Source organism: Balaenoptera borealis, assembly GCF_965194805.1.
Source record: "Balaenoptera borealis genome assembly, chromosome: 7".
Lineage (NCBI taxonomy): Eukaryota > Metazoa > Chordata > Mammalia > Artiodactyla > Balaenopteridae > Balaenoptera > Balaenoptera borealis.
In genome coordinates, this window is record NC_138864.1 from 27951828 (window position 1) to 27978271 (window position 26444).

Here is a 26444-nt window from a genome sequence, read left to right on the forward strand (position 1 = left end):
AAGCTTTTTGTCAAATGAGGCAGATATTAAAAGATAAAAGATGTTTTGTAAAATTCCATCATCTTTCATTTGTATACTATCAATGACCTGGAGACTTTGACAACTTTATTAATTAAAATTCAGCACTGAAAGAAGGCAAAAAGAATCACAAAGTAAATAACTGAAAGAGCTTATAATCTTATGCAACCCTAGTCTCTACACTAAATACACTTGTTTCCCAATACAACTCACACTGACATTTTTATGTTTTTAAACCACTGTCATGCATATGTAAATGTAAATGTAAAACTCAACTTTGGGCTGGAAAATTGGCCAATATTAGCTAGGTATCCAAACAGTAAAAATCTTTATGGAGTTTTAATCTTTTAATTGTTTTTTCTTTTGAGTTTTAGGTAGTCACAGGCTTACATGGGGTGAGGAACAGTTTAGTAGTACAAAGTCTTTACTGAACATAGCAAGGAATTACTAGCAGTCACAAATAATTGACTTTTCTGCCATGCATTTAACTATCAATGAATTTATTTTTGAGCATTCATAGCTTTATAAAGCAATTTAAAATATTTCCATGGTTATCTTGATAACTCATAAGAGTTTTTTAGAAACTCTAAAAAGAAAACTTGAAGTGGAGCCAGACAGCTGCCTATTCAGTAAAATGATATTCAGGCTTTTCGAAGCTTGTGTTTTATTGAGTGTACCTTAGTCTTATCCTACTTCTTTATTTCAGAATATTATCTTTCTAGATCTAAAAACATAAACAAAAATGATAATCCAGTATTTATCAGGATTACTTAAAAAAATAAGGTCTGATAACTTAGAGGTTTGTACTAACAAAACCAAAACATCCACATGACTGAATTAGTGCTTCTTTGCCAAAAAATCCACCTCTGGCACAGCAACCCATAATTAGGAGGGATCTCACAAATATGGAGCTTCTCCTTGAGGAGTGAATGGTTTGTGCCCCATATCAAGCACCCCAACCCTTGGGACTTGCAAAGGAGACATGAGGCCCCATAATATCTGGTTTTGAAAACAAAGGGGCTTATGTCCAGGAGACCCAAAAGGCTGCTGGGAAGTGAGATTCTGCTATTAAAGGGCTTTTACATACAGACAACTCGCGTTGGGACTCAGCACAAAAGTAGCAGTTTGAAAACCTCCTAGTCTATATGTGAAGGCAATTCATTTGCTAATCTTAAAAGCATCTGCTGGAGGGGTAGTGGCCTTTTAGGACTCTCTCTGGGGATGGAGGTGTTGGTGGGTGACATTTTTTGTGTTCTCCCCTCTACCTGGCTAGTGCCACCAGGCACATACAGTCACAGCACTTTCTTGCGGCTCCGCTAAATCTCTGGCATTCATGACCTGCCCTGTGTTCTCCTGCTGCCTTCTAAAGCTGGAAGTTGCATTACTGTACTCTCCTGCTCCATCTCTAAAGTTAACATCTGCAGATGCATCATGACCCTGAGTTCTCCTGCTGCCTCGCTAAAGCCAGCAGGTGTGCACAGTCCACACAGGAGATGCACCCTGATCACCTGCCTCTAGTGGCCAGGGGAGCTTTCGTTTCTGGGCCCTACAGGACTGAATCAGAGAGTCAGTTCTTGGAAGGCTACCACACCCAGGGCATTGAACAGACAGCAAAATGAAACACAACCCCAGTCTTTCTGTGAAAAAAGGCCTATTTTCTTGAGCTTCAGCCTGAGGGGGAGACTTAAGGTTTGCCACACATCTAGAAGCTATGGAAGTGCTCTCAGGGAATGTAGGCCAGGGAATGCCATCATTGTATTCTCCTCCCTTGGCCTCACTACAGCTCACTGGTGCCTCCCAGAAAGGAGTTTATACACTCGTCTGGAGCCCTGAGTTTTGCAACTGTCATCCAGGGCACACCTCCACATCACCTGATCTGGAAGACAGCAGGGCTTACATTTGTGGTCCCACAGAGCTGTATATATTTGCATACTTTAAAAGCTGCTACCTGAGGGTATTCTTTCCAATCAGCCTGAAACTAGGTGCTCTCTGAGATCCCTCCCTATGGAACACTGATGGGGCTTGGTACACCCTCAACATCTGTGACATACCAAAAATAAATCAGGCTGCTTAGACAATCACAAAGGTTTGAGAGACAAGCAAGAGTCACTGCAAGGTTGAACAACAAGGTTCATCTCCTACATAAGACCACTCCTTTGAGACTGAGAGAGGTAGCTATTTCATCTAATACACAGAAACAAATACAGAGAGTTAAGCAAAATGAGGAAACAAGAATATGTTCCAAATAAAGAACAAAATAAAACCTCAGAAAAAATCTGAATTAAATGAAGACAAGTAATTTATCTGATAAACAGTTCAAAGTACTAGTCATGAAGATTTTCATTGAATTTGGAAGAAGACTGGATGAACACAGTGAGAACTTGAACAAATATAGAAAAGATAAGAAAGTACCAAACAGAAGTCTCAGAATTGAAGAATACACAAACGAAACTGAAAAATACACTAGAGGGGTTCAACAGCAGACTAGATGAAACAGAAGAAAGAATTGGTAATCTGGAAGACAGGGCAGTGGAAATTCACACAAACAGGGCAGCAGAAGAAAAAAAGAATTTTAAAAAGTTAAGATAGTTTACAGGACCTATAGGACAACATAAAGAGAAACAGCATTTACCTTATAGGGGTCCCAGAAGGAGAAGAGAGAGAAAAAAGACAGAAGATTTATTTGAAGAAATAATGACTGGAAACTTCCCTAACCTGGGAAAGGAAACAGAATCCAGATCCAGGAGTTCCAGAGAGTTCCAAATAAGAAGAACCCAAAGAGATCCACACCAAGACACATCATAATTACATTGTCACAATTTAAAGATTGAGAAAGAATATTAAAAACAGCAAGAGAAAAAAAACAACTTGTTACATATAAGGGAACCCCCATTAGACTATCAGCAGAATTTTCAGCAGAAACTTGGCAGGACAGAGGGAATAGCATGATATATCCAAGGTGCTGAAAGGAAAAACTTCCAACCAAAAATACTCTACCCCACAAGGTTATCATCCTGAATTGATGGAGAGATAAAGTTTTCCAGGCAAGAAAAAGCTAAAGGAGTTCATAACCAGTAAACTGGCCTTATGAAAAGTTAAAGGGACTTTTTTAAGCTGAAAGAAACGGTACCAATTAGTAACAAGAAAACATATGAAAATAAAAATCTCACTGGTAAAGGTAACTATATAGTAAAGGTAGTGGATTAATCACTTATGAAGCTAGTGTGAAGGTTAAAAGGCAAAAGTAGTAAAAATAACTATAACTATAATTAGTTAAGGGATACATAAACTAAAAAGATGTAAAATGTGAAATCAAAAACATAAAAGGTGGTGGGGGGAGTAAAAGTATACAGTTCTAGAATGCATTCAAATTTAAAACTTGTTTTCAACTTAGAGTAGACTGTTATGTATATAAGCTGTTATATGTGAACCTCATGGTAACCACAAAGCAAAAACCTATAGTAGATACACAAAAGATGAGAAAAAAATCTAAGCATAACACTAAAGAAAGTCATCAAAACACAAGGGAAGAGAGTAAGAGAAGATGAAAGGAGCAGAGAAGAACTACAAAACAGCCAAAAAAACAATTAGCAAATTTGTACATATCTATTAAACATTACTTTAAATGTAAAGGGAATAAATTCTACAATCAAAAGACAGAGTGGTTGAATGCATTAAAAAACAAGTCCCATCTACATGCTTCTTACAAGAGACTCACTTCAGACGTAAGGACATACATAGACTAAATGTTAAGGGATGAAAAAAGATGTTTTATGCAAACAAAACAAAAAGAAAGATGGGGTAGCTATACTTATATCAGACAAAATAGACTTTAAAATGAATAATGTAAAAAAAAAAACAAAGATGGTCATTACATAATGATAAAGGGGTTAAACCAACAAGAAGATAGAACATTTGTAAATATTTGTGCACCCAAAATAAGAGTACCTCAATATATAAAGCAAATATTAACAGACCTAAAGGGAGAAAATGACAGCAGTATAATAATAGCAGGGGACTTTAGTACCCCACTAAGATCAATGGATAGATCATCCAGACAGAAAATTAACAGAACATCAGTCTTAAATAACACATTAGACCAGAAAAACTTAACAGGTATACAGAACATTCCATCCAAAAGCAGCAGAATACACATTCTTCTCAAGTTCACATGGAATATTTTCCAGGATAGATCATCTGTTAGGCCATGAAACAAGTCTCAATGAATTTAAGAAGACTGAAGTCAATTCAAGCATCTTTTCTGATTATAATAGTATAAAACTAGAAATCAATTACAAGAAAAAAATGAAAAAAACCCACAAATATGTGGAAATTAAACAACACGCTACTGAACAACCAATGGGTCAATGAAGAAATCAAAAAATATCTTGGGACACATGAAAATGGAAATACAAGAAATGAAATACATCAAAATCTATGGGATAGAGCAAAAGCAGTTGTAAGAGGGAATCACAGTGATACAGGCCTACCTCAAGAAACAAGAAAATATCAAATAAACCATCGAACTTTACATTTAAATGGACTAGAAAAAGAAGAACAAATGAAGCCCAAATTAGTAGAAGGGAGGAAATAATAAAGATCAGAGTGGAAATAAATTAAACAGAGACTAAAAGACAACAGAAAAGATTAATGAAACTAAGATCTGGTTCTTTGAAAAGATAAACAAAATTGGCAAATCTTTAGATGCACCAAGAGAAAAAGAGAGGGGGTTCAAATAAATAAAATCAGAAATGAAAAAGGAGACTTTATAGAAATACAAGGAATCATAAAAGACTACTATGAACAATTAAACACCAACAAATTTGACAACCCAGAAGAAGTGGATAAGTTTCTAGAAGCATATGATCTTCCAAGATTCAATGATGAGGAAATAGAAAATCTGAATAGACCAATTACTAATAAAGAGATTGAATCAGTAATCAATAATGTCCCAACAAACAAAAGTCTAGGACCAGATGGCTTCTCTGGTGAATTCTACCAAACATTAAAAGAAGATTTAATATCTATCCTTCTTAAAACTCTTCCAAAAAATTGAAGAGGAGGGAATGCTTCCAAACTCATTTTATGAGGCCAGCATTACCCTGATACCAAAGCCAGTAAAGGAAACCAAACACACACACACAAATTACAGGCCAATATCCCAGATGAACATAAGTGCAAAGATCCTCAACAAAATATTAGCAAACAGAATTCAACAATACACTAAAAAGAGCATACACCATGATCAAGTGGGATGTATTCTAGAGATGTAAGGATGGTTCAACATCTGCAAATCAATCAACATAATATACCATATTAACAAAATGAAGGAGAAAAATCACATTATTGTCTCAAATAAATGCAGAAAAAGCATTTGACACAATTCAACTTTCATTCACAATAAAAACTCAACAAAGGGGGTATAGAGGGAACATGCTTCAACATAATAAGGACCCTATATGACAAACCCACAGGTAACCTCATATTCAATGGTGAAAAGCTGAAAGCTTTTCCTCTAAGATTAGGAACAAGACAAGGATGCCCACTCTTGCCACTTCTATTCAACATAATATTGGAAGTCCTAGCCGGTGCAATTAGGAAAGAAAAAGAAATACAAGACATCCAAATTGGAAAGGAAGAAGTAATACTGTCACTATTTGTGGACAGCATGATTATATATATAGGAATTTGTAAGACTTCACCAAAAAACTGTTAAAACTAATAAACTCAGTAAATTTGCAGGGTACAAAATCAATATTCAAAATTTGGATGCATTTCTATACACTAACAATGAACTATTAGAAAGAGAAATTAAGAAAACAATCCCCCCATTATAATTGCATCAGAAAGAATAAAATACCTTATTTCTATTAATCAAAACCATTTTTGATATTCCAGATAGGAATCATGGATTAGGGCAAAGGATAAAGGGCCAAATGAATGCCAGTGAGTTTGTGCATTATATAAACCTTACCTAGTATCTTTCTCTTATATCACATTGGCTAAACTTGAGTCGCATAGCCACTCATACTTGTAAAGAAATTTGGAGGACCAAGACAGCCAGGGAGCATCCCCACTTCTATCATCAATGAAAACACAGACTGTGGCTTTGGAAGACTCCATACACACTACCTCACTGGATCACTACATAAACTCAGTGAAGTATGTATTCAGCACCTACATTGGTGCTATGAATTTTTGAGTGTTAGAATATTACTGTTCCCCATTATTTTCTGTTCTTACAAAAACCAGCATCAGGAAGAATGCCTTAAATATTAAACTTTTAGTTGTGCATGGCCCAAGACCAAAGACAGAAGCAGGAGAGACTAATTTACCACAGGAACTATGGAGGAGCTTCTCTTTGCTTTGCTTTGAAAAGCAGATATGAGAGGAGCTGAGTAAGACATGATGACTAAATGCAATGTGCTATACTGGATTGGATCCTGGAACAGAAAAAGGACATTAGGTGAAAACTAAGGAAATCTAAAAAAATGGACTTTATTTAATACTAATATATCAATATTGGTCTATTAATTGTAACCAATGTACCATATTAATATAAGATGTTAGCAAGAGAGGAAACTGGGTGTAGGGTATATGGAAGCTCCCTGTACTACCTTCTTAATTTTTCTCTAAATCTAAAACTCTTCTAACAGTAAAGTTTATCTAAAAGGAAAAAAAGAGTAAATACCTAGGAATAAATTTAACCAAAGAGGTGAAAGACCTGTACACTGAAAACTATATACTGAAAGAAACTGAAGAAGAAACATGGAAATGAAAAGACATTCTGTGCTTATGCATTGGAAGAATTAATACAGTTAAAATGTCCATATTACCCAAAGCAGTATACAGATTCAATGCAGTCCCTATCAAAATTCCAATGACGTCTTTCACAGAAATTGAACAAACAATTCCAAAATTTGTATGGAACCACAAAAGACCCTGAATAGCCAAGCAATCTTGAGAAAGATGAATAAGGCTGGGATATCATGTGCCCTGATTTCAAACTATATTACAAAGCTGTAGTAATCAAAAGTGTATGGTATTGGCATAAAAACAGACACCTAGGTAAATGTAACAGAACACAGAGCCCAGAAATAAACTCAAGCATACACGGTCAATCATTTACAACAAAGAAGCTAAGAATATACAATGGGGAAAGGACAGCCTCCTCAATAAATGGTGTTGGAAAAACTGGACAGCCCAATGCAAAAAAAAAAAAAAAAAAAGAATCCAGACTATTATTTTATAGCATACACAAAAATTTACTCCAAATGGATTAAAGATTTAAAAGTAAGGCCAGAAACAAAAAACTCTTAGAAGAAAACACAGGAAATAAGTTCCTTGACATCAGTCTTGGCGATGATTTTTTGGGTCTAACTCCAAAAGCAAAGGCAACAAAAGCAAAAATCAACAAATGGAACTATATCGAAGTAAAAAGCTGATGCACAGCAAAGGAATCCACCAACAAAATAAAAAGGCAACCTTCTGAATGGGAGAATATATTTGCAAAACATATTATATATCCAATAAGGGGTATTACCCACAATATATAAAGGCCTCATACAACTCAATAGCAAAATTACAAATAATTTGACTAAAAATTGGGCAGAAGATATGAATAAACATTTTCCAAAGAGTCATATAAATGGCCAAGGGGCACATGAAAAGATACTCCACATCACTCATCTTCAGGGAAATGCAAATCAAAACCACAATGAGATAGCTCACCTTAGATCACACCTGTCAGAATGGCTACCAACAGAAAGACAAGAAATAAGTGTTGGCGAGAATGTGAAGAAAAGGGAACCCTTGTGCACTGTTGGTGGGAATGTAAATTGATGCAGCAACTATAGAAAACATTGGGGAGGTTCCTCAAAAAACTGAAAATAGAATTACCATATGATTCAGTAATTCCACTTCTAGGTATTTATCCAAAGAGAATGAAAACCCTAACTCAAAAGATATATGAACACCCAAGTTCATTGCAGCATTATTTAAAGTAGCCAAGATATGGAAACAACCTAAGTTGCCGTCAATGGATGAATGGATAAAGAAGATATGGTATGCATATACAATGGAATATTATTCACCCACAAAAAAGAATGAAATCTTGCTATTTGCAGCAACATGGATGGTCCTTGAGGGCATTATGCTAAGTGAAATAAGTCAGACAAAGACAAAAACTGTATGATCTAATTTATATATGGCATCTTAAAAAAAAAATATCCAAGTCTTAGATGCAGAGCACAGATTGGTTGTTCCAGAGGCAGGGGGTGGGGGGTGGACAAAATTAGTGAAGGGGTCAAAAGATATAAACTTCTGGGTATAAAATAAATACGTTATGGGGATATAATATATAGCATGGTGACTACAATTAATAATATTGTATTTGAAAGTTGCTAAGAAAGCAAATCTTAAAGTTCTCATCACAAGAAAAATAATTTTTGGAACTTTCTACAATGACATATGGTAACAACCTGTTGCAGTAACCATTTTGCAGTGCATACAAATATCGCATCATTATGTTGTACACCTAAAACTAATACAATGTTATATGTCAATTATATCTCAGTAAAAATGTAAACAAAAGAGAAAAGAATCTATCTCATTTTTAAATAGAAACAATATTTAACACATTTAAAGCAGTCATCAGATTTCATATCTATTCAAATATAGACAATATTTCCATTTTTCTGAAGCTCAGCACCTTTTCTTAAAATTACATGCAACTGATATCTTCTGTCAAATTATGGAGTATTTATTCCTGATTTTGTAAAAGATTACGTGCTAAAATTTCTTCTTGATAAAGCAGAATCTTTTCAACAATGATTTCCCTTGTATATTAGCAAGCAAAACAAGTTTTGTCTATTTATATACATAGCCTTGCCTTTCCTTATGACCCTTATTGATCTTAAAGATTTTCTGGAAAAAAAATAGGACAGTAATGTTATGAAATGTGAATTTGTCAAACAATTGGAATTTTTTTCAAGAAAAATTCAACTCAAACAAAAATAATTTGCATGAACTTTTTATTCATTTGAAAAGGTATATGGCATAAAATAAGAATTATAAAAATTATGAAATGCAATATCTAAGAGGAGTCACAGTTCTTTTAACATGCAAGATTTATCTAGCACAAATGTAACTAATTAATAGCACCTGAAGTACATTCTCCCGTAGTAGTGATGACCATCTGGTTGACCTTGCACTAGATGAATAGGGAAGGCAAATGTGTAAATCATTGTTTCCCAAATGTTATCACCACCACAAGAAGGGATGGAATTTGGATGGGAGAAGAGATCTCTTATTTCACACACCTTTAAATTGACTGTGATTCTTAATTGGACAGTAAGACAAGACTGAGAGGATTCTTCTAATGTGTCACTCAGAAATTTTTAAATATGAAATAAATGAAAGTATGTATCTGTATATATGTAAATTAACATATATTCATATATATGTCAACCCTGTACAAAGTTCTATATGTTGATGTTAAGACTAAACCATTTTGGAAGAAATTTAGTAACCTATTCAGTGTGATACTCAGAGAAGTCATAATAAGATCAAAGAGACACTTTAAGTGATAAGAAATTTGGAACAAGATCTCAAGCAGGTATACTGTCAAATCTCTTAAGAAAATTACTACGAATTAATGATTAAAATATATACATTTTAACAATTGGTTTTGCTCAAGGTACTTTTCCAATGATACTTTGTCTATTATACAGTTCATTTTTGGAGTTTTTTTGGTATTAATTTAGCAATCGTGGCATTTCATTATGCTTGTTGATATATCTCTTTAAAACAGTATTCTAATTAAGTGAATTCTATCTCTCTAATTATTTCCTAGTAAGACTCTTGGGAAGAATAAAATAGGAATTATAAGACTTTCAGATCATTAGCTTATCTAATCATGCTGTATTCTGCATATGTTATAAATTAAAGTATTATTCTGTAAGAATCTGTTTTGAGTTTAAGAGCATTTAAAATTTTAGATATGCAGAATTTTAAAAAGCCCATCATAATTTCTAGTCACTTTGTAAATAGCAGTCATTGTCCTACATGGTATTGAAGTTTGGTTTTAAAAGATTGTATTACTTAATTTCCTCTGCAAAAGGTAAATTGTAATCATCTTTTCAAACACAGACTTGATGAATTATCTCTAGTGACACACTTGTTTTTAATATTTACATATTTTGGCTTAAGTTTCAGTTAAAAGAAGTTCGATTAGTTTCAATGTAATAGAGAGAGCAGGTTTAGATACCTCATCTATGAGACCACTCCATCTTCCTGTATGCTGAGAGAAATACAGAAAACTGGGGAGAAATTGTACTGTTCCTTAATGCCTTTCTTTTTATTTGATTAGGTAATACATAGTTCTCAACTTGGGAGAAGAGGTGTTAGCAGACTGCAAGATTTGTTAGTAATTAAAAAAAAAAAAAAAGATACTTCAAAGGTCTGTTTTTCCTTTCTTCCCAACTTAACTGGATAGCCATGGGTTTTTGAGGGGAATGCCTAACTCAGAAGCTAAGGAAACAATTAGAAGCTCACACACTCTAAGTTCTAAATAAGGTCCCATCAGTGCTTACGATGACCTTGGGGAAAGCACTTGGTGATTTAAGAAAGAAAGAAAAAAAGATAGCCATTTGAGTGATAAGTGTCAGTCATACTGCTGTTTGACATTCAAGATAGAGTTTCAAAGACATCCTGCTATATAAGGCTTGAGAGTATACTATTTCTCAAATGAATGAAAATATGCCCAGTGACACTGAGGTTTACGCAGAGACAGAGCTGAAAGAAGTAATAAAAATATAAATGACCCTGACTGGCAGGATGATCTTCCTGATCCATTTCTTATTCCATCTGTCCAATTAGTATGGGTTACATGACTGACCAAAATCATCCATCTACAAGTCATTTGAACTATATACATTAAAGCTCATGCACACATTTGGCAAACCATACCCTCAGAGGACCTTAAGCCTTTCATGTTTGTGAAAATTTGAAATCACACTCGTTTCCCTAAGGTTCTGAAGAGAACATTTGCATACAACAGCAATCAAAAGCCTATTTCCAACTATTCTTTTAGGTCCTTTTCAATTAATTAGGAGACTTTGCCAACCTCAGGAACTCCTCATGGAAATAGAAGAAACACCAGTAGAACAATGTATGGAGAGACCAGTTTTGAGGCTAAGGCCCAAAATGTATTAGAAAAAATTTCAATAATTAAACCTGCATAGCTCTTTCTGCTGATGAGGATTAGCACTTAAGGGGTGTTCCTCAACAAAGCCAAATGACTACTAAGATCAAAGACCTTAGGCTTTGAGTTCTTCACCATCTCCTCATACATGTGCATGCCAACACAGAAGAAACTTCAGAAAGGGCAGAATATACTTCAAGCATTTTCATAAACAAATGCAATAGAGGCTTTTGTCTATTAACCAATAATTTAAAATAGCTATCATCCAAAAAGCTGCCCACTAGATATTTTTAAAGCTAATCAATACTCAATAATATTTTACTGTCTTTAGTAATTTTTGAATCTGGATAAGAAAAAAAGACTTCAAATAACATTTTCCTCAGAGTGTTTATCAACTTTCTTACCATCAAATGTTAAGTAAACTCTTGCTTGGGGCTGAGATGATCCTTTTACACAGGTAGAACAAACAAATACTCCAACCAAGAACCAAATTGCCTGGAATGCCATTTCTTCAGATTTGCAAGTTAATATCCAAGGGAAAATACCTTTAAAATAAAGATAACAAGTTTGTTATATTTCACTTCACATTTTAGGAGCACACCCCCCCTCCCCCCCCCACACACTAAACCAGTAATCTAGACAGAGCACTCTATTCACAAAAGACACAGCTGAACTTTTACAGTCATGCAAACAGTAGGAGGTGCTGTGACTGTTTCTTAGATGTGAAAATTTGGATTTGATTTCATTTGTGTCTGGCAGTCTTTGTTAAAAGTGAAATTATTTCATCTTCCAGCAAAATAATGCTAATATAAAACAAGGCAGCCAGGAAAAAGTTACTGATTCCCAAAGGAAAAGCCGATATTTAAACTTGTTCTTCTCTTTAAAAAACACATTACATTGAAAAGACTTGAGAATGGTGCAAATAAGTATTAGTGGATGAAAACTTCTCTTTCTACCATAAATATAGTAGCAGTAGGAAAATCCCACATGAACATTCACTTCCACACACTCATTAGCTCTTTTGGAGTAACCATCTCTGAAATGATATTTCTACACAGAGATCTACTAGTGCTCAATCCTTGATCACTGGAATTAGTTATCTGCCGGTTTATACAGATGACCATACAGCTGTTAAATGATGTAGATGAGGTAACCATGGATTTGTGCCAAATTCAAACCAATGACTTAGTGGTGAGCAATCGAGTGAACCATATATACCTCAATGCATATTTAAAATAAATCGACTAGAAAGTGGGCTGTCAAAATGTCAAAAGATAAATCAGAGAGACAGGTATTACTGTTTGAAACTATAGCTATAAAATTAATACATGCTATTAACTAATGTCTGAATAACAAAGATCAGGTAATGTGTAACTTCATATCTGTAGGAGCTCTAGTGGCCACAATATGCAAAATAAACTCAGGACCATAAAAGAAACCCCATCATTTTGAATCTACCACAATTATACAATAAGATGACATGACAGAGTTTAATCTAGAAATTTATTTTTACAGGTTACAACAATACTGATCTTCAATATTATGTGGCTTTTAAAATTAAAATTTTACCACTAATTTTATTCAATAAAGAAATGCCACTAAAATTTGAAAAGTAACAGAAGCAATAGAAAAGCTTTAGTAATACAGAAGCAAAGTAACAATTAAACCGAACATGCCATTGTAAACAAAAATTATAAGTTGATTTCCTAGGTGGTACATATGTTATAAGAGGCAGAAACAAAATTGTATGCTTCTTTTACCACACAGATGGAGGAAACCCTAGAGATGTTTGTGTTGGTAATTTTCAAAAGAAACACTTTCTTCCTGCTTCCACAACCTCTTCACCTTGTCATCCCTAAATTAACTTAGAAGAAAATTGATTTTATAGGGTGACTTTCCCTTAGTAATTTGCTCCCTGGTTTTGTTGACTTTATGTATAAAGTCCCCCCCCCCCGCCCACAAAGCTATAAATATGCCTAAACTTTGTCTCTTTATTAAGCAGGCTGATAATAATCACGCATTTCTACATATTGCTATTAACAATATCTTATCTGATATGCCTCCACTAGAGCTACATATGCCACAAATTGCAAAGAATAATATTGGAGATGAAATGACAGGTCAAGTGGAGTGAGTATACAGAGCAATGTGATTTCAAGCCAACCTAGAGTTGAGAAGGGACTGAAAGCCAAGTGTCTCATACACGCCTCCGCCCCTCATATTTTATGACTTCTTCCCTTTAACTCAAACACTTAAGACATGCTGCTTGTTGTTTTCACTTGTACTGATTGAACACTAATAACACGTAAGAAAAGGACTCTTCTATAAAATCCTCTCGAGTAATTTTGCCTTAGAAGGCAGGGAAATACTCAGCTTTAAACTCTCCGCAGGTGTCACAACCTAAAGAAACAATTCCAGCCGGGTTCTCAGCAAGGGAAACACTTCCATGACAAACTGCAAGCGCTCTTAAGAAAATATCCAGACCTGAGCACATCGATATGTGAAAGGTCTATACACAGACCCAAAAGTTATATTTTTCTAAATTTGTAATGCTGAAACAACGAATCCAGCTTACCGAGGTGGGACGAGATCAGCACGGAAAAGTCGTCAATTTGCTACAGGTTTGGATCCGCGTGTTTGTAGTCCTTTTCCCCAAAGACCGTAATTTCTAGGGCGTCCCAGCGGTGAAATTCTTTCTTCCCGGTCCTCTGAGTTTCTTTGTAAAGGAATCCTCAGCGTTGCAGTGGCGCGGCACCCGGAGCCCTGCTCTGCGTCGCTCAATCAAGCACTACGGAGTGAATGGAAAGTGGCCGGCGCATGGGGCGAGCGCTCGGGTGTCCGATTACAGCGACGCGGCGCGCGGCTCTGGCTGCCCCGGCGCGCCGCCCAGCCGGCTCGCTTCACCCGCCCAGCACGCTCGGCCGCATCTCCACCCGCCGCGAGGCCCCACCCAGAGCGCGCCCGCGAGAGGGTGGCAGGCAGCCGCCAGGGCGGGGCCGACCCCAGGACGAGCCGCCCTAGAGATACAGGAATGCGCCGCAGCAGTCTGGGGGACGAACTGAACACCTCTGCTGCTTTCGCGCTCTGCAGTGGAGTGAACAACTTACAGGGTGTGCCCCAAGGTTTTTGTTTGTTACCGGCTGCTCTTGGAAGGCATTCAAGATTAAGCTTGGCCTTAAATATCAAAGTGCAAAGCAGCTTTTGCAAGAGAAGGATCACTAAATCCTTTTAAGGCAAAGAGATGCGTTGTTAAAAGGGCATGAGTCTCGTCCTTTTCCCGTAGAAAATTTTCTAAAACCGGGCGAGATGAACCAACAGCCTCATCGCAGAAGTTTATCCTTTTAATGGGTATTGTTTCCTATTGTGTTTCCTTAATGTCCGAAAGGCAGTAACTCTGTTGACCTCACCACGTTGACTCATAATACAATACCCTACCTCTACCCTCCCAGATATTCCCAAAACATAATTACAAGAAATTATTTCACAGTTTTGTAGAAGAAGGCTGTTCTCAACTATGCCAACAGATAGAGGTTTACAAATCTAGACCTCAGGGGGTATATTTCCAGCACTACTTTCAGGTAAACTTGTTAAACTCTGGAATGACTTTGATGTTTAAGTGAAAATTATTTCTCTGGATCACAATGAACTAGATATTTGAACTTAGGGAGAAATGAGCTTCGACCTCCATAAAATGAGCAGGTACTTGCTTAAAAATCACTGTGGGCTATAGCCCAGCAGATGTCACTATACAGAGGGAACATGGAGTGTAATTTCTCCACCTTGTTCCTCATAATTTTCTTTATGAAGTAAAGCAGATCACTAAATTCTTATAAACTATCATAGAAAACACTTCTGAGAGTGCAAAATCTTTGATGGAGTGGGACAGCTGAACTAAATCTCAGGTAGGAGGAAGTGAAGAAGTGATTAAGACGTATCTTTCATGTATCTAAGCACCACATGTTATGTCGCCATAAGCCATGTCCCTAACTCTTTCTGTATAGCTGAGATATGAAGGGATCATGTCAAATAAGAATGCAAATTTAAGTGTTCAAAAATTATATTCCAGGGCCAATATTATCTTCAACACAACTATGTTTATGAAAGAAATTTCCAATTCAGTGGATGTGTTCTTTTAAAAAAATCTAATACAGTTAAATTATTTTTTGTGATAATTAGTGCAATAAAAATGTGAGCAGCTCCTTGACATAAGTTTGTAATAATGAATTTAACCCACAAAACATCTGACAGTATCAAAAAACCAGATGCAAACATGAGTAAGCACTATGCATGGTTTTCTCTGAAATACTTCTGAAACTGATTAAGACCCAAGTTATACTGACCACTATTATCTTCCTACTGATGCCTGAGTCAGCACTTGTAAATTAGGAAGACAGGGAATAAGTCATTAAGAAAGAAGAAGGCTGTGAGCTTTAACAAATTATGTAATTCTTAATTTCAAAATGTGGAGTCATTAGACACTGATTAATCTGTAAATCCATGTAAAGTAGAATATATTTACATATTTATTTTTCAGTTTCAGGGAATTGAGATGAAGAAATGCAAGGTAAAATGCATGTCAAATGGTGTTTTTACAGGGGAGTTTACTACCAAACTCAATTTACAAAAACCCAAAGCATTAGCTCAATTTCCCATATATACTCAAAAGGCTTTAAGAGAGTGTGACAAAGAGCTTAGATTTAACCACAGTCTACAAAACTTGTGCTGTGATTCCCTCTATCTTTCTTGAATAAACTTCTTTTCTATGCATTTAATTGAATTGTATTTGCCTAGTACTGAGACACTGAATGCTATTTGCTTAGTACTCAGACATTTACCATTGGCCACACCTCAAAATGAGTCATGAAAATATTGATAGGCATTAGCCAAGGCAGATTCAAGCACAAGGGTGCAATTACTTCTCATGTTTGATTGAAATTTGGGCCATATAGTGAAATTTTAAGAGTGGCACTAAGTGCCCATAGCAAGATTTATCTCTGCTCCCCTTTCTCCAAACTGCTTAGGAGCCTAAAACACCTTGACAGGACTTATATAAGAAACATTGCTGGCCAGTGCTACTTTTCTCCCATGCAGTCTTTGACTCTGTCCTTACAGGTGGGAAACAACGTGAGCTAATTGTGTAAGCTAACTTGGGAAAGGTGGATACTACATGGATGTACAAGAGTAATGACACAATTAAATTTCAAGGCTACTAATTACAAATTTTGCCCTCATCAAAATGTCTTGGGAAAAGAAATCCAAGTTAAAATACTAGAATCACTCTCATTGAGATGTTATAGAAATGTTATAGAACCTTGTACACTGAAGTTTCTCTATTGAAGTATAGTGACCTTATTTTTTAATATTTTATATTTTTGGTGGTCCTAAAGATACTATTTAACTTAAACTCTTGGACTGATTTTGAGTAATGTACTCATCTTTATTTATTTTTTTTTAATGAGTTGTGCAGCTATGAATTCTCTTATTTCAAATTTAAAGAAAATAGATTATTTTCAGATTTTCTCCATCATACAGATGAACTATATAAATAAACTTTACCTCAAGAATCTCAGTCCTTCAGAGATTGAAAGTTGTCCTCTTATTAGTTATAACTAGTATTTGTCACAGGAGAAGATAGTTCATGTATATTCTAGTCATTTTGCGTATTATATGAACAGCATTCTTAAGTGAAGTTACTATTTTACATATGAGAACATTGAAGGTTTGCCCATAGTCACATGGATAGTAAATATTGGACTAGAAAGAGACACTGGGCATGACTGACTCATCATTTCATTTTTTTCAATATGAACCTGAGCAATGGTTACACTTGTTTCTTCTCTTTAATTCTCCTCTCCTCTTTACCTCTCCTCTCTCCTATCTTCCTCCTTTTCTCAAATTCCAGATGACAGCCTTTTAAACCTCCTGAACTATATCTTTAGAAAGTTTGTACTTTAAATGGTTATTTACATTGTTCACATCAGCCTTACTTCTCCTTGGGTTACCTTAGTTGGTCTGAGAGCAAGCCGGTCAAACAGGTCTGGTCTAGAAATCTGTGTGTGGAATTGCCATCTGCATGGATGATAGGCTTTAGTATTTCCTCTATTTAAATCATTCCTTATTTTTCAATAAGATGAGTGTATCTCTACTTTCATTCTTAACCCATTGCTAATCTATATCCCTGACCCTTGATCTCTTTCTCTTTTGATATGTACTAGACCCTAGGCTTCTCAAATTGTACAGTCCCTGGCACTGAACAAAATAAACTGGTGACAGTGGTTTGCACTGGAGAGGGAAACTGGCCAGAAAGAGAATTTTCGTTGTTTTCCCCTTTTTGCCTTTGTAATTTTAAACCAGATGAATGTATAAGCTTTTACAAAATTTGAAATTTAATTCTTCAACATTACTTTAAATACCTTTAAACTTCTCAAACACAATAAAGTGCTGTATTTCCCAACTCAACCAAAATAAGAGCATGTGGCCTCTAGTGTCTATGTATTATCGTATTTCAAATGTAAAATTAGAATAGTAAGGAATTTCAGTAGTAGGAGCCTGTTAGTGATTTTATTTTATTTTTTTATGTGCACATGACAAAGTTGTAAAAGAGTGTTGTGATCACTCACACTTTCATCACAGGGGTAAAATGTGAACTCTGTTTTGTCCTTATTGGAATATTTCATGGGAAACCTCATGAGGGGAGTAGTATCTGTCTTTGAGATTAACTATCAATATAAACAATTGCAGTTGCAAAGTAAGTGATAGTTACTTAATAAATAATGTTTGTTAGTTGAATATATGCACACTCACCCACAGTCAGACTTCTTTTAAGAAAGGCAAACCGCTTTGATGGATCTATTGTATCTAAATCTCTCTTTCTCTTTACCTGACAGTATAAAACCCTTTTCCATATCTATTCTCACAGGAGAGCTAAGAGAGGCCCATGGAAGTGCCTCTGATTGTCATATGTATGTAAGGAGGCTCAAAAGTAATAACCAGCTGGAGCAATGAATTCAGGACTGTTAGTTACGGCTAATTGACTCCCATCTACAGTCCTTCAGCCTGGTCAAAGGCCTTTTCCATGTCATCTTCAGATTTTACTATTTTTCTATTATTCATGGATTTTAAGTGGTTGATTAGAAAGTAGAATATTAAATTGTATAAACAACTTTCACATCCTAGCAGAGGCATTCTCGTAATGAAAATCATATGACCAAGTCATCTATACCAGTGATTTCTAGGAGATGGAGAAGACTGTGAAGTAAATTTAAGAAGCATCAGCTACTAATTATACTTATTTAATTTTAGTCATGATACTTAATGCTTTGAAATTTCAAGTGACATCCAATAACTTTAAAGAAGGACATACAATTTTCATTTTTTAACAAATGCAACACAAGATATGCAGCTCTTGGGGTACATTTCAGTGAAATATTTTTCCTTTGATGGATTGTGTCTGTTGCAATGGGCTCACTGAATTTTAGACGAGAAGTGTACCAGAAGGGGAGTATGATTTAAAAGAGAATATGTTATTTAATAGATATTTTACAAAGAGTATTTCTTTTAATATCCATAACAGTCCTAAAAGGAAGGTATAAGTATTGACATTATGCAAACAGGAAAGCCAGTGCAAAAATCTGAGTCACCTTCCCCTACCTGGGCCCTATCCCTAGGCAATGAATTCAGATCTGCCTGTGCCCGAGTCCACACACTTCCCACTTTCCACTGCCGTTGGTACATTAGTCCAGTCCAGTAAGTAGGAAAAGGCAGTGGAGACCTTTACCTTTCCTCCTAGGCTATTTAGGTCCTGAAGAAGGTTTTCTGTTTTTGTTGGATACTAAACACTTTATCTCACAGATCTGAGTTATAAATGCAGATGTCTTATTATCACCATGAAATTATAGACAGTTTCAGAGCAAAATCAATATTTCTCCTTCGTATCTTTAGAATAGCTAGAACTGAGATGATTAATGAACAGCCTTGAAATATAGATGGAGAAGGATTTCAGGGAATATGGGTGGAAGAGAAGAGGGAATCAATAATAAATTGGCTAGGTAAAAGACCACACAATTATAAAACAAAAATTCATGCATATTCTTTTTATCATCCATCCAAGCACATTTATAGTTGTATAAATTGATTCTCTTCCCTTATGTCTATTTTGTTACTTATGCAAATCAGTAAATGCCAGTCCAGAAACAAATTTGCACAGTGGATTCAGCCTAAGTAACATGAGGTTCATTGATATCAGGGAAGGTCAAATCTGATTATTACAAGTCACAGGTTACCTGTTATGCCAAATGTCACCAGGGTTACTGAACAGTCTTTTGTTCATTCACTGAGGATAGTGTTCCAGCCTATCGTCACGGCTCAGACATTCCCTTTGACTGACTGAAAGGTCCAGGGTCCAGGTTAAACCCTCATCCCCTCTCATCCATTCCTTCCCCTGGCACCTTAAACTTCTATGTATCAAATGCCTTGCCTTACAATTCTTCGACCACACCATACCTCCTTACACTTCTGTGGTTTTGCACACCATTTCCTCTGTTTTCCCCCATCTCACCCACCTTTTAAATTCTTTCTCATTCATTGAGACTCACCTCAAATAAATCCTCTCTGTTGAATGTTCCTCTTCTACAACCCTAGGCAAAATTAGTCAAGTCCTGGATGTTATGTATAAAGTGGTAACAATATTAATTTTGATGTCAAATAGATTTTGATTTACATTTTTGATACCTAACTTACTATTTTGAGTATTGTTTGATTTCCAGTTCTCTTTTTGTTATTTGTAAAATGAGAATTATAACAACTACTGTTAGGTTGATGGTTAATTAGATACTAAAATGTATGATGATACCTCTCTCTATTGTATTCCCATAAATTTGTTTATCCCTCTGCTGTATACTTAGTGTTACAATCATGCGAAAATGTTCTCCATTAACTCCCATTGCCACAGGAAAGGACATAGGACTCTAGACATTTTGTAGCCAAAAGCAAAGCCAAGTCTTGGCACACAGTGACTGCTGGATAAATGGTTACTCAAATAACTAAACCGAACTTTTGAAATGATAGTGTTGCATTTCAATACATGCAGTTTCTTACCAGCTTGTTAAGTAACCACTTTCCAAGGTTCATAACTTTACTCCCAAAGTAATTATGTTTGTATTTTCCCCTTCAGGCCACATTTGAATTTTAATTTGCATTTGTAAAAGCTGTGAACTGTAAAAACATTTGAACTGGCTTGATTCTTGATAATCAACTGTTATAGGAACAGGTGGTGTGAATTAATTCAAATTTTTAAATTTAAGCTTTAAAATTAAAATTCAGAAAACATGTTCTGAGCTCTCTGTTTAAAAATTTAAAACAAGGTTCTGTGAAACTCTTATCACATTAAACAAAAAATAAGAGCATGATTAAAAAGAAACCAGTAGCAGCAATTCTTGGCATAGAAAGGGAAAAATTATCTATTTCCACTAATTGAATATAATTTTGTTTCTTCTCATGTTTCACTCTAGAGGTGTTTCATTCTAGCTTTCTTCTACCAAGGTCTTAATTTGAAGCAACAAGAACATAATCTTTTAAGAATTAAATTTAAAATATTCTATAGATTTCCACCCAATTTTTTTTTTTTTACTTTTAAGATATATATCATTTAACATAATATCGTATATTAAAAATCTGGGGTTATCTAATGCATTAATAATAGCATGATTTTTAAAAACTTGCTTTACCAAAGGGTTCTTCAATTTATCCAAAAGATTTCTTTAGTTAGAGAATTCCCTGAATGCATTCATGTTAAAAAATGTATATATCAATTTTCAGGAAATATCTATGGTTTAAATGAAGAGTTACAAAAAATATCACCAATAATACCAATTCAGTTTTAAAATGCTATGATGGGTAGACTAATGCAAAAGTTTTTAAATTATAAGCGTATTACTTCAGGAACATATGGTATATTATTTGTATTTATCTACAGCAAATCCATATCAACTAGGAAAAAAAGCATTTATACTTCATGATAATAGAAGATATGAAAATTTTACAAAAGTAAACCTTATTAAGAGACATTGAGCTCCAGCCATAGAATTAAGTGCTAGTGTTGGGTATTTTTCTACTGATCCCTTTAGAAAGTATAAATGTGCACCTGTAACCCCAGAAAATTCATTACATGGGTAAGATTTTATCTAGAGAACTTTTCTTTTCAAAATGAACCATTTCTCTTCTTGGATTTAAAAAGCCCACCTCCCCTATCCCCATACATATCCATATAATTTGAAGAAGTGTCATATTAAAAGTTTCTAGGAATATTCTGACCCTGGGTCTACAAAGTTTAAGAACAAACACTAAAAGATACTATAATTCTATTACAACATAGATATACTGAAGGCATGACCTCAATTTTGAAAGTACGGATTAGAATTAAGCAACCAGTTATTGATGTTGTCATTTGTCTAGGTATGTATATATAGACCCATTGGAAAGGTTTCTAAAAGGCAACAATTTTTGATTGGAAATTTTTGATAGAAAATATTTCATTATTTGACTTCCATTGAATTTAAGTCTCTTGAGGGCACATAAGCTCCTTGGTCACAATATATTGTTTCTCTATGGGATTTATGTTCTTTATATACTTTACCTTTATATATACATACATACCCTGGGGTATGATTTGGTTATATGACACATAATACAAAATGTGCATGTTTGATTCTTTTAGGCTTTCACTTTGATTTAAGGCACTTTAACCCCCAAATCTTCTGTTGTTTTTATTCTTTTTTACATTTCCTCCCTTATCAGACTTTTTTTTTTTTTTTACTTTAGGATTATTATTTGAATGTAGCCAAAATACGATGAGAGTATCTGCAAATCGAAACACAAGAATTTACTTTTAGTGGAGAATGTAGCCTTTGGCAATATTTTAAACACTGACTGCTTAAACAATGCATGGGCTAATAGTGAAGTTTTGCATGTGTTATGATTTAATCTTCTCAGATTTTGAAGGGCAAACAAATGTCCTTTACTTTTAAAGTTTAACATTTTCCTCATATTTAGACTTGGAAAAAATAATCTGTTCACTGCTCAGTTTCACCATTTTTAAGTTAAGATCCAAAAATCACAGATTGGCATAAATTTAAGTATAAATCTACTTTTCTCAGACATCGCAGCCTGGTAACTAATCAAGTCACATAGATGATCCATATTTTACTGAACTTGTCAAATTATACAATAGTTTAACCCAAATAAGGTCCTTTACTAGAATAATAGCTTTTTTCAAAATGTTTCTTAAATCCTCTTACAAATAGACAGCTACCCTGCTACTTACTGTCTCTTTTCTCTTCTAATGGTTGCCTCACCCTCACTTTTTAGTCAAAACCCCCATGCCTGCTGCTGAAATATGGATTATCTTTAAGGAAACAAAGTTTTGCTGTGTACAATACCAAAAAGGGTTGGAGGTGGAGGGAAATGCTTTATTTCCCATTTTTGATACTTTCTAACAGAGAGCTATATTAGTTCAGTTTGCATCCTACTGTCCTAAGGAATTTTGCAAGGAATAGCTCTGTTAGCATTTATAGCTTGTATATTCAGCATATCTTACCTTCCACCTCTCACCTAAGATTTAAAAACAAGGAAAGCTAAGCAAGGAAATAAATCTGAATGAAACACAGGCAAGACAGAAGGTAGTACTCAGAATCTACATCCCCCTCCACCTCTTTTAAGTCGTCACTATCTAGCCCTGCTACAACCTACGGGATGTCCTTTTTCTATGCAGGTGATGGCCACATTGTCTTGACTACAGTTTCAATGGCTTTCTGAATTATGCCAGTATCACTCGGGAGGAATCGTGGTTTGAACCGTGTCCCTCAAAAAGGTATGTTGAAGTCTTAACCCCCGTACTTGTGAATGAGACCTTATTTGGAAATAGGGTCCTTGCAGAGAGAATCAAGCTAGAAGGGGATCATTGGAGTGGGCCCTTAATCCAATATGACTGGTGTCTTTAAAAGAAGAAGGTCATATGAATACGGTGACAGAGATTGGAGTTGTGCTACCACAAACCTGGAACTACCTGGGGCTACCAGAGGTTGGAAGGGACAAGGAAGGATTCTCCTATAGAGAATTCAGAGGAAGCATGGCACTACCAGCACCTTAATTTTGAACTCCTAACCTCAGAACTGTGAGAGAATAAATTTCTGTCGTTTTAAGTCACCCAGTTTGTGGCACTTTGTTACAGAAGCCCTAGGAACCTAATGTTAATTAGTTTTCTGCTCCTGCTCCCTGCACTGTGCTTCTTTCCCCTGAATCATACTACTTGTTATAAATTAACATTCAGCAAGGACTTGGACAAGTTCTCTTCTCCCTGAGCTTCAGATTCCTGACTTGTACAATATTATCAATGATGTTTCCCTCCCATAACTGTGTAGCTTAAGCAAAATAAAAAAACATGAAATATCTAACATGTATAAGAGTCATTATTTCCCTGCTTCACTATTTTCAAACATTTTCTAATTATATGTAATGTAAAATCCTCAATTTCATATTTATTAATGAAAGTCTAAGATGTTTCATGTCTTAAAATATTTAACAAAAAATGAAGAAATATTTACCAAATATTTGCCAAAAATAGCATTGAGATTGCATTAGAGTCAGAGACATTATCATGAACTCATGTTGAGTTTAATATATAAATATGTATGGAAGCAGAAACAGTTACAGATATGTATGTGTGATGGCTAATTTTATGGGTCAATTTGGCTGGGCCACTGTGCTCAGATATTTCATCAAACATTATTCTGGATGTTTCTGTGAGAATGATTTTGGATGAGATTAATGTTTAAATCAGTGGACTTTGAGTCAAGTGGATTGCTCTCCATGATGTGGGTGGGTCTCATCCAATCAGTTGAAAGCCTAAATAGAATAAAAAGACTGTCATCCCTCAAGCAAGAAGGAATTCTGCAGCAAATGACTATTGGATGTGAACTGCAATATTAGCTCTTCTCTGAGCCTCCTACCTGCTGGGCCATCCTGTAGATTTTGTATTTGTCAGCTCACATAACCACATGAACCAGTTCTTTAAAATAAATCTCTTTCTATGGTGCACACATCCTACTGATTCTATTTTTCTGGAGAACCATGATACAGTATGTACACAGGGGTTAGTATGTATATGTATACTACTTAGCTATATATATTGAGAAACAATGACATACAGTAACAACAAGCACATCTAATACCTTGATTTTGGTTTAAAACACTATTCTCCAATAAAAAGGTACCAGGGCTCCTTGGAGAAATAGCTGATTCTAGAACCAGGGCAGAAAAAAATGAAAGACAAACCCTGATCATCTTGTAGCTCCAAAAAGTAAGGAAATGTTAAAAAATGAAAGGATGGGGATACTTCAAAGAGACATGACTAACTTAAAAGGGTTCCCAATGGCCAAAGCTGGAACAATTTGAGCAACAAAATAAAAAACATTGTACTGGGTTATAACCTAAAGTATAAAATAAGTATACACGAGTTCATACTGATACAAATAAATGACTGAATAAATAAATAATTGAGGAAGAAGAAACAAGTGTTTCTTCCCAGAGGAATTCAAAATAATATGTGTAGATACTCCACGCTACAAGAGGTAAACAGTAATTCTTGTCCCTATCCTCAGTTAAGGGTGGACTAGACTTAATGATTTATTTCCAAAGAATAGAGCATCAAAAGGGGAAATAGTGACTGTAGAGTGGAGAATCATGGAAAACACTACTTTAACCAAGTAATTAAGATTAACACCATGAATGATGTAATCTAGATAGCATGTACTTCTGATATGATATGAAGAGAAGGGCACTTCACTTCTTTTGTATTCTTTCCAAAATCTATAACCACAGTCTAATCATCATTAAACAACAGACAAACCAAGATTAGAAGACATTATGCAGAATACCTGGCCAGTATTCCTCAAGATTGTCAAGGTCATAAAAACAAAGAGAGGACTTCCCTGGTGGCTCAGTGGTTAAGAATCTGCCTGCCAATGCAGGGGACACAGGTTCGAGCCCTGTAAGATCCCACATGCTGCAGAGCAACTAAGCCCATGCACCACCATTACTGAGCCCTTGGGCCTAGAGCCCCTGCTCCGGAACAAGAGAAGCCACCTCAATGAGAAGCCCGCGTACCGCAACGAAGAGTAGCCCCTGCTCGCCACAACTAGAGAAAGCCCGCGCGCAGCAACAAAGACCCAATGCAGCCATAAATAAATAAATAAATAAATAAATAAATTTATTTAAAAAACAAAAACAAACAAACAAAAAAAAGAGAGACAGAGAAACTGCCAAAAACCAGAGAAGCCTGGGGAGGCCTGACAACTAAATGCAATGTGCTACCTTGGATTGGATCTGGAATATAAAGAGGACATTAATGAAAAACTTGGTGGAATCCAAATAAAGTCTACAGTTCAGTTAATAGTAATATATCAATGTCAGTTTCTTAGTTCTGATAAATGTACCATGGTAATCTAAAATGTTAATGGGGGAAACCAAGCAAGGGTATGTGAACTCTGTACTCTCTTTGCCAGTTTTCTGTAAATCTGAAATTATTACAAAATAGAAAGTTTATTTTTTAAAAAGTAGCACCAATTTTAAAAGTAAATAGTAGAGATGGACTTATAATTCTCTGGCCAATTCCTCTCTTCCTCTATTCCTGTTCTCCACTTTTAAACATATATAAAGGTCTATGCTAATATTTCTTACATAATTTTAGAGACGATCTTTTGTGTTCATGTAATGATAGGTGGAAGCAGAAACTTGTATAATATCTAATTTACTTTCAATCTTCTATCCCTGTAAAAGTGAGATGGCTATCACTTTTTGTTACTTTTAAAATTTTAGTTCTGTTATAAATTATATTCTTACACTTTTATTCCTTTTCCCATCAACAATAGCCAATATCTCCTGAATCCTCATTTTGTAAGATTTGCATGTTATTATCACCCACAGCCTCTCCTCCAGCTCTTCTCTAACTTCCTCTCTCTAGTCACTTGAGCATTTTCTTATATATTGTCAAGGTTGGTTATACCATATTCTGTTCCACAACAATAAGTAACCCTTCTGGTCTCTATCTACAGCTTAGTTTTAAAACTGAAAGGCAATATGAGGTATTTTTTATTCATGTTCATCTAAATAGTATTTATCATGGAACTGTGTCATACTGTGATAACATTTTCTTTTCTATATAGTTTTA

At 35.2% G+C, this 26444-nt stretch overlaps 1 protein-coding gene across 1 annotated transcript in view; it reads right to left on the reverse strand.

The window, feature by feature from the left end:
• The window catches only part of SEMA3C (semaphorin 3C), a 192658-nt gene extending 178360 nt beyond the window's left edge, over positions 1-14298 (reverse strand). The window contains exons 1-2 of the mRNA XM_082399365.1: positions 13797-14298; positions 11626-11766 (exon numbers count right to left, since the gene is read on the reverse strand). Of these exons, the coding sequence (XP_082255491.1) occupies positions 11626-11728 (103 nt within the window). The 5' untranslated portion in view covers positions 11729-11766; positions 13797-14298. The remainder of the gene's footprint in view (positions 1-11625; positions 11767-13796) is intronic.
• Positions 14299-26444: the final 12146 nt, after the last annotated feature.